Source organism: Psittacula echo (assembly GCF_963264785.1).
Source record: "Psittacula echo genome assembly, chromosome: Z".
Classification (NCBI taxonomy): Eukaryota; Metazoa; Chordata; class Aves; order Psittaciformes; family Psittacidae; genus Psittacula; species Psittacula echo.
The window spans coordinates 29,115,418-29,124,971 of record NC_137742.1 but is presented as its reverse complement, the minus strand read 5'-3'; the positions used below and the strand labels follow the sequence as shown (position 1 = coordinate 29,124,971).

Below are 9,554 nucleotides of genomic sequence, written 5' to 3'. Positions count from 1 at the left end.
ACCCCGTAGCATCCCTTCGGGGCGTTGTTCGCCCCCCGCGTCCTTCCTGCTTCCGGGGGCCGCCGCGGGCAGGATTTGCTGCAGATGACATCAGCTGTGGATGCTGGAAACGCGGCGGCGGCGTGGGGATGCGCCGGCTCCCCCCCTTCCTCCTCCTCCTCCTCGCCAGGTCCCTGCCCTGCACCGTCTCCGTATAAAAGCGCCGCCGCCTCCCCACCCACCCTCACTCGTTCCCTGCCGCCTGCGGAGCCGCCTTCTCTCAGCGCCCCGGAGCCGCGGGGCGGAGGCGATGGCCACCGTAGTGGTGGAAGTGGACTCGGAGCCCTCCTGCAGCATACCCAACCCCACCTCTCCCTCGCCCAGCCTCTCCCACCGCTTCCTCGACAGCAAGTTCTACCTGCTGGTGGTCATCGGGGAGCTGGTGACCGAGGAGCACCTGCGAAGGGCTATCGCCAACATCGACAGAGGTGAGGCGGCGGGGAGCGGTCACGCCGCAGGCAGCGCGGCGGCACCCCCCTGCCAGCGCTTCCCCTCCTTGGCCGCGCCCGGGGCTCGCCCCACACCCCACCGACCCCCGCAAGGCACGGACACGCCAGCCGCCAAGCCGTGGTCTCCGGCTCTTATTCCGCGGGGTCCCACAGCAGCACCCCTCTCTCCCAGCTCCATCCTTTCCTGGCGGGGCGCGGGCGCTGCGGAGAACGTCCGCGGGCCGGGCCCTGCTCCGCTGCCGCCCTTGCGGGGACCCGCATTGGGCTGGTGGCAGCGATCCCCCCGCCATTGTCGGGTGCCGCGGAGGGACCCCGCTGCCGCCGCCGATCCCATCTGCCCGGAGACGCGGGCGGGTGGGCGTGGCACGGTCCGCACTGCGGTCCCTATGGCAGCCCGGAGCGGACAAAGGGCGGCGAGCGCGGCTGGGGATGGGATGGATGGGGGCGGGATGGAATGGGATGGGACAGACTGGGCTGGGGCTGCGGGGCTGCTGCTGCTGCTGCCCGCAATCCCGGTCCCCCGCCGGCAAACCAGACCGGCGGCATTAGGGGCGTTTTCCTTCTCGGCGGCAAAGGCTGCCCGAGCGAGAGCGCGGCCGCGCCTTTGTGTCCAACTTTGGGCGGTGAGACTTCTCTCTCGGCTGGAGGATTTTCCAGGACCCGAGCTTTATAAAAGCATACATACATTTCAATAAAGAAAAAACATGGGTAACAAGGCTAACACCTGCGTGCTCAGCCTCGTTATTGTCCGGTTACCGGATACTTTGACTCCCTGTTCATTTGTCCTTTTCTTAAGACGGCAATACGGGAAGGTATGGCAAGTGAAAAGACAGGTTTATAAGTTCTCAGTGTGGTTTCTAATACAATAGATTGCGGTGTACATGCGGGGGGTGGGGTGGGGGGGGTGGGGGGAAGCCCCGTTGCAGTACTAGTGGTATGAAGCACAAAGAAAATTCTTGCCAGACCCTATAGTTTGTTAAACCAAATTGATACCTGATTTTGCATAATATATTTTTGTCCTGGGCTGGTGAAAACGAAGATTTCAGAAACCTGCCATTGTTACAGGGAGGAAGAGATCCTGTAACCAAGAATTGATATCAGCCTTGTCATGTAGGTGTGGTTCAGCAGTCCAGCTAGGACTTCGTTTGTCTCTGTTGTTGCTTTCTCAAGCATTGTTGCTTTTGTTTGCTATTTGTCTTGATTCTTTGTCATGACTATTTGTGGTAAAGGGCTTCTTCATCACAGCTAACCAGCTTCACTGTGACCTCTTCATCTTTATTGCTACCATTGTCTCCTAGGGAGAATTACTGAGGCAGATGCTTTGTCATTCAGAGCCTCTTCAGCATTGCATTTTCTATCTAATTTTCAGTTGTGCCAGAAGTGAAATGGCTGCATTTTCATAAAATTATTAAAAATTATAAAGCAAATAGATAAAAATTCTGTCCTCAAGACAGAAGTCATTCTTCCTCTGAAGAAATGCTCTTCAGTTTCTTCTTGAAGCTTCTATTGTACAGTTGTTGCTGTATAGCTCTGTTGCTGCTACCTCCTGCCACTAAGCATAACACCCTCTTATAGTTTTAGACATTCAGAGGGAATGCTCTGGTCTTTTTAGTCATCTTTTTGGATTAGAAGTCACCTTGCTCCTCCTAGTGTCAGAAGATCTGATTGAGAATTTGCCTGCTAGGAAAAAACCTTTGATCAGATTTTGAGGTACATTGTTCTGGATGAGTACACTTAGAGTCTGAAGCTCAGCCTGTGAGACAAATAGAGGCTCAACTAACCTCTCTTTCTTTGGAAAGTGTGCTGTAGTTTGGAAGAAAATGCTTCTTTCAACCTTTGTTCTCCACAGAGCCTTAAATGCATTTCGGGTTCTAGATAACTCTGCCTCACTGTCTTCTCTGGCACACCTCCTGAGTACCATCACTGGAAATTGTGGATTCATGCGCCAAACTGCAGAGCAACGTGTCAAAACATCTGCTGATAACACATCAGTGGCGTGATGCTACACAACCTGCTGGAATGCAGAGTCATCTCTTAATAGATCATGAAGAGGGAATGGTGTGGCAAAATGCGTTTTCAGTAATTACATTTGGGTTGTGACTTTGCTAAGGAGGCAGTCCTCTGACCCACTATTAGCCAAAAAAGAAGGGGGAAGTGAAGAGAAAGCTTCAAGAGTTTTCCACTAATATGGCAGATGCTACTGGGTGTGCCCTGCCTGCTGTCTGATTAGTCCTATGCCTAGTGGCTTTACACTGCTAAGACTGCAGAAAGAAAGCAATAGCTCCAGTTCAGCCATGATTCCGTAGTTACATCCATGCTGTTAATGATCTACATCATTGGATTGACCTTGGATTTTGGTTCCAGATTTATGCCTGTTCTACCCAAACCTAATTTGATTATATAATGTATATAGTACATTATGCTCTTTTATAATGTACATACATAATCTTTGCATCTAGACTGCTGAATCATGCAGCTGCAGATTTGGGATATTCTATCCAAATCCCAGTTTCAGCTTCTAGGACTACTTTGTGCCTGGAGGGTCTAGGGTTTGGGGTTTTTTTTTGTTGTTTGATGGTTTTGGTTTGGTTTTTTTTTTTTTTTTTTGTGGATTTTTTTTTTTTGTTTTGTTTTGTTTTTTTCCCCCTACTATTTGTTTTGTGTCTTGTATTTTGGACATGGCCTGGCTCAGCAGTCTTTACTCCTACTCCAAATCTTATTCCTACAGCAAATTTGGATTCACAACAAAAGCAGCTAGGGATGTTGGACATTCCCTATAATTACCCGCATTGCTGAATCATAGTTCCTGTTGCTTAACTGACCTCCAGAAGGGTTTGTATTCTCCCTGCACAAGCATGCTGTCAGAGGCTAGTGAGCTGCTTATCTTCTAGCTTCTTGAAGTTCAGTACTCATTCATTCAATGTACTTCAGCTTCAAGATTGATGATGGTTTACTAGTCACAATTCTCATATGCGCTATACATGCACAGTATTATATCATCTTTGCTTTCTTGCTCTCAAGTATTCCAACACCTGGAAAACATTAAAGCCTGCTGAGCTGTATTTGTCTGCCAAAACTACGCCCCAGAAATGCACCATATGGCCAAGATATTTTTGAGAAATGAAAATAAGGAGACTTGCAGAAAAGACTTGCAGCTTATGCCTCAGAACAATGATGCATCAGTCAGGAAGTGGAGGTGGCTGGTTATGGCTCAGATATTTTTCTCTTGAGTGGTTATGAAACAGGCAATACTGTATTTCCAAATTTATTTAAAGTTACAAATGGCAGTTACTAAATAACTGGTAGCATATTTCAGTAGTAATCATTCTCCTAACTGGACTGGGATGCTGACTACAAAAAGCCCTGGATGAATTCTTCCTGAAGAAGCTTCAGGCTCTTGAAATGTAGATGTTCTTACTTGCATGGAGAACCTACCCAGAGCTGCAGTGACACTGCAGAGCTGGTGTCTCTGCACTTTCTCTTCTTTCTCCTGCTCATCCTTCAACCTTACAACATGGCTTCAGCTAGTGAGAGTCTTGACATTTCTGCTGCCTTGAAAGAGAATGTATCTAGGGAGACAGCATTGACAGTACCATTCACAGCCTGAAATCCTGACAAAGGTACCAGTAGAAGTGATAGTGCTAGCCTCATGGTGAGGGGATGGCTGCACACCTCTTCAAGTGTCTCCTCACCAACCCTCAAAGTAATTTAACTCAACAATTTCATGCAAACGCATGGTCAGGCATGTGGGGAGGAGCCACCAGACACTTCCTCACCCTCAGTCACTTCTGCGTTTGCCAGCTAATTTGTCTAATGATATTCCTTTAGGAAAAAATGTAATGTTGGTGTTCAAAATTACAGTGACGCCTGAACTTACCTGTACTGCAACTGCCCGCTCACTGTTTTTCAAAACTGGGTTTTTCAGAACAATTTCAAAACAAGAAAATTATTGAAAAGTGTTAAGCATGTTCTTTCGTTTTCTTGGGGGAGGTTGTGTGGTTGGGTTGTTTGTTGGTTTGGTTGTGTTTTTTTGGTTTTTTTGTTTTTTTGGTTTTTTTTTTTTTGTCAAAATCTTGTGGAAAGAATAATAAATTTGTCTTTCAGCTGCAATGTTTTTTTTTTTTCTCTAGTCAGATTTCAATCCTTTTTTGATCATACGTCAAGTATTTAACTTTCTAAGTAGCTGGGGGGGTAACAGAGAATAGAGAAGTTCCGTATAGTTTGTAAAAGAAAAAAGATCAAGCATAGCATTTTTAAGTCTCAAAACTGAAATTTTGATACTTCATAAATAAAAGATTATTTAAATTTTAATTTAAAATATTGGATGCTTCAAAACTTTCAAATGAGGAAGTCAGCAATTTAATACTTTGCATTTAAATATTAGCTTGCAACTTTCTAGGTGATGCTGTCATTTTTTTCTCAGAGGAACAAGTACAGTGGTCCTGCGATATGACTTAAGTGTCCTTCAAGTGGTTCACTCTTTCAGTTTTGTAAATCAGTTTTGTGTATTGCTATTTTAAAGTGAAGTCAGGGACACCATGTGGCTACTAGGATGTGGGACAAGCAGTCCTAAAGATGGGGCCGTGAAGATGGTCACCCTTTGGAAGGCAAATTCCTCTTGCTTGTGACTGATTCCTGTCCAGTGTGCTCCTTCTGAGCACTCAGCACTTTCCAAAAAAATAGCTATGAGCCTTGAAAGGGAGAGAAGCTGATTTTGCAATTTAAAAATATACAAATAGCATGAATACAAATGGAGAATCACTCAGTTAAAACTCCAGAAACAGTGTGTGTTGTATTTTGAATTTTAGGAATCCGATCATGGGACACAAACTTGGTTGAATGCAACTTGGACCAAGAACTGAAACTTTTTGTATCTCGCCATTCAGCTCGATTCTCTCCTGAAGTTCGAGGTGAGTTTTTGGGAAGTGTTTGACAAATGTTAGAGGGTTTTGTTTTTGTTTTGTTTCATTTTTTGTTTTGTTCGGTTGGTTTCTTTCTTTTCTGTAACCATTGAATGAATAAATACTTTGGAATTGTATGGGCCACTTTCATTTGTGAGAACCTGAGGGGTGGAGGGCCTACCTTGACTCACAAGAACTTTCTCTGGCTTGTAGGAGGAAATGAGAAATTTACAGGGTTCATAAGACTAATTTTCTTTTGCTGCCTTTTCTTGAAGCCTATCCTTCCTTTAGAGGATTCATACAATAAACCAAAACAAAAAAAAAAATTCCAATTTTGTGAAGTGTAAAATTGACTGTGTTCTGGTTGCATGGGAATCAAGTGTTTGGTAAGTTTTTTAACATCTCATTACTTTAACAGAAATGCTGAGTGAGCATAGGTGGAATTGGTCACAGTTTTCACGTAAAAACGTATAACCTTCTCAAAGGAGCAGAAGTTGTTTTCATTGAAATCATTGTGGCCATGGGCACATTACTAGTACAACCTAGTACTGATGAGTATTATAACAGATGCTCCTGAAGATAGTACTTAACTGTGGTGAAAAGAGGCTGTGAAATGCTGTATTATGCTACTATGTCACATTCCTGGCCTCAGTTATTATGCACTGTTGATAATGATATCCTGATGTTTCCCTAGCATGACAGCATTGACCTAATGGTTTTGAATGTGCCAAAATGTCTTGTGTAACTAATTCTTCCTCTTTCAGCATAGGTTATAGCAGTTTTTGCCATATCTTCCCATATCTTTAGAGTAAAACATTGCCAGAGGTAAGAAAAAAACCCCCAAAATCTATACCTTTCTCCTGTTTTGAAAACCAACAGAACCAATGCAACAATACACAGTGTGAAGATTTAGTTAAGGGATGTAGCTCCTGATAGACATGGAAGCAAACTCAGGCCTAACATACATATTTTTCATTTCAGTTGACATGTCATGAAGCCAATTCAACTTCCCAGTGACACTAGTTGCTTTGTTTTGCAAAGAAGGTAGATAATGATAAGTCAAATTAGCAGAATATATCTGTAAAGAAAGCAAGATGCAATGCATTCCATTTTTAACATGTATGCGTTTTACTTAAACTTTGCAGAGAAAAAAGATCCTGAGCTTTTCCTTTAGCAGAAATATTCCAGCATGTCTTGTTTAGATGATACATCCTAACACCATTGCTTGAATTAAAATAAAACAAATACTTAGCTTTCATATGATAAAAAAAATAAGATTATGAATCCCTTTTTTCAACAGAATGACTATAGAATCCTCCAGGATTTTTTCTCTAGGAATTGTATTTTGGTTTGATTCTTTTTTTTTTTTTTTCTTGTTTGTCTAGACTTGCGTGTTCAGTCATTGTGTTGAATTACAGATTAATTGTATGAGACTGGGATTCATCAACATCTCTGTGAGAAGCAACAATGAATGTGTTTTTTACCACTGCTCAATCTTCAAACAATAAACTGCCAATATCCATGTTGAAAAAGCATTAAGGGAGCCTGAAACTTGGATAGAGGGAAGATCAGGAGAAAAGCTAGCCCTCTTGACCGATTTCTCGTCTAAAATTCTGTGGGGAAGCCCAACGGCACCTCCAGAATTCCTTTGCCCAGATCAGAGGATCATCTATTTTGGTTTCTTTTTATGATTCTCTGATGTTGAATCTGCATGAGGCTCCCTTGATCATCTCTAATGTCTGACAGGGAGAAGGGAGTTTTGATGCCATGAATAAAACCTCAGAATGTTTGACTTCTGTTACAACACCCAAATGTTGAATATTTAAGCAGTGAAATGGTCAGTGTTTATACAGAAGAGATGATTGTGAGTAAGTATTAGCTTATGGTCCCAATCTCTGAAATTCTGCAGCATTTAGGTAACTAGGTGACTTTTTGTCCAAGGAAAGTATTCATCCAAGGTGATGGGATAGTCTGTGGGATGTAATTAAACAGCCTTTTTCCCAGTCCTTTGAGAATGAACTCTTTGTGCAACTTACAAAGATAGTGACAGTTTGCTCTTGAAGAAGGGTTAGAGTCATCTAGTATGTCTGCTGAGCTCCTTCTATAGTTAGGTCTGACTGCTGACTGAAGCCTGTTTGATTATGATGTTTAATTATGGTAATTGCAGTGCTGGCTCAGTACATGCTTGTATGCTTCTCAGAGTAGCTCGAGGATATGCACAGGAGCAATGTGAAGAGTAGGATGCTTTCTCTAAGAGGAAGTGGGACCAAGCCTGTACCCATGCCATATGCCTGCAGTGTCAAAAGAGAAGCATGTGAAAGAATATCTGTCAAAGCATTTATGTTTTTTCAATTGAGGAATTTAAGGTCTAATCCTTCTCCCCGTGTAGTGAAAAACAGTGTACATATTGATACTGCAAGGAGCATCCCAGCACTCTTTTTGTGCTCTTTTTAAGGGAATAGATTGTCACAGTGATGCTTATGCATCTTATATTCAGCTGCTGGGCAATTTATGGATGACTTGTAATTCCTGAAAAATAAGATTCAGAATGGAAATGCCAGCAGTTCTTTTCTGATACCTTGTAAAGCAGCTGAGTTAGCAGACTCCTTAATAGTACCACATTTTGCAGAAAAGTTGGGTGCTGGTGAAAAAAATGAGTAACAGAGCTTATTAACTGGTTGCCACGACAACTAGCAACATGACTTAAAATGGGTACTCCAGTGCTTGCCTCTGTTCTCTGCCATGTACTGATAACTTCCATCTTATGTTAATATCTCAAGGATAAAGATTCAAACAATGAGTTGTAACATGTGCATGGTGGAAAAGGAACTGTATGTTTTATGGAGAGGCAGAGCAAGTGGAGACTTGGGAAGAGCTCTGTTGAAATTGCAGCTGTATCTGAAGCTGCAGCTGTACCTACCAATCTTTTCTTAATTAAAGTTTCAGCTGCATAAAGCAGCTTCATAAAAGACCAAGTAAATAGGTTTTGGGGTAGAGGAGGGTGAAGCCGTTGAGGGCCTTTCTGCAAGACACCTGCTGTTTTGTCCTTCAGCTTTTTCCTGGGGCCACTTGACTGTTGCATTGGTGTGTATTCAAGCCCTTGCCTAGACTAAATCTACTGTATTTAAATAGCTGTTTGGTAGTCACCCCTAACCTTTTAAGAGATACCTCCTAAGCAATGAACTGTGACTACTTTCTCCTGTTGTTAAAAAGGACATGTATCTGTGGAGACACATTTCCTATCTGAGCAGTACCATGAGGTCTCCTGTTGCCCCTAAGTCAGCAGTTGGTGACTGTACTGTCTTGAGTCCTTCCTTATCTGTGCCCAAGACTTCATTTCCTCCAGCCTGCCTGTGGCCGGGGGGGGGACCTTGGCAAAGTGCAAAACATGTTTGGTGTGCCCTCTGCAGCCACCTACCTCTGCAGCAGCAGTGGGCTTACCTACTTCGGGCTTTGTTGAAGGTTTTTGTTCTCTGAAATGGTCATGACCCCCCCAAAAGCCCTAACAGTTTTCATTCTGGAAGTTCCCATTTCAAAAGTTACTGTTTAGAACTGTTAGTATCCTGTGGAGAATTCTTGGATCTGGGAATTCTGGTCGTTAAGGCCCACACAGGATCCAAACCCAGTTAATATCACACCTAGTAGTTTGCAATGTGAGCTTGTGGAGTTGCTGATAAAACCCTAAAGGGCATGGGTTTACTACTCTCCTACTGGAAACCAGTTCATCAAAATTTGTGAAGTAAGAGGGCATAGCTTTTTGAACAAAACCTATCACTTAAATGAAAGAAAAAGATCCAAGAAGTCAAGACTGTATTTCTCAGCTGGTATCAGAGCACCATCGTTAACTGCCTTGGAGTTCAATTCACATAAAATCTTAAGTAGTCTGGTATATGCATTTAGGGACATCCTATAAATGTAATTCTTCAGCTGCTAGAACTAGGATAGTTGAAATAGCTGTTGAGAGGGATCATTTTAGCTCATTGGAGAAGTTAATTTTAGTTGGCTACCAGGCTTGTTTTCTGTCTTGAAGTATTCATGCCTTGGAAGAAAGAAAATGGAGGCAGAATAGGACTTGAATAGGGAATTGAGCTGACTCAGGCTGCTGCGACAGTGAATGGTATCACCACAGGGTGCTGTTGCCATCGGTTCAGGGCTGCAGTGCTGG

General features: G+C 43.4%; 1 protein-coding gene across 1 annotated transcript in view; it reads left to right on the top strand.

Annotated features, from left to right (window-relative positions):
* Positions 1-289: 289 nt before the first annotated feature.
* Positions 290-9,554, top strand: part of MAP1B (microtubule associated protein 1B) — a gene marked incomplete at both ends in the record, with an annotated part of 62,397 nt that continues 53,132 nt past the window's right edge. The window contains 2 exons of the mRNA XM_080638219.1: positions 290-467; positions 5,297-5,398. Of these exons, the coding sequence (XP_080494345.1) occupies positions 290-467; positions 5,297-5,398 (280 nt within the window). The remainder of the gene's footprint in view (positions 468-5,296; positions 5,399-9,554) is intronic.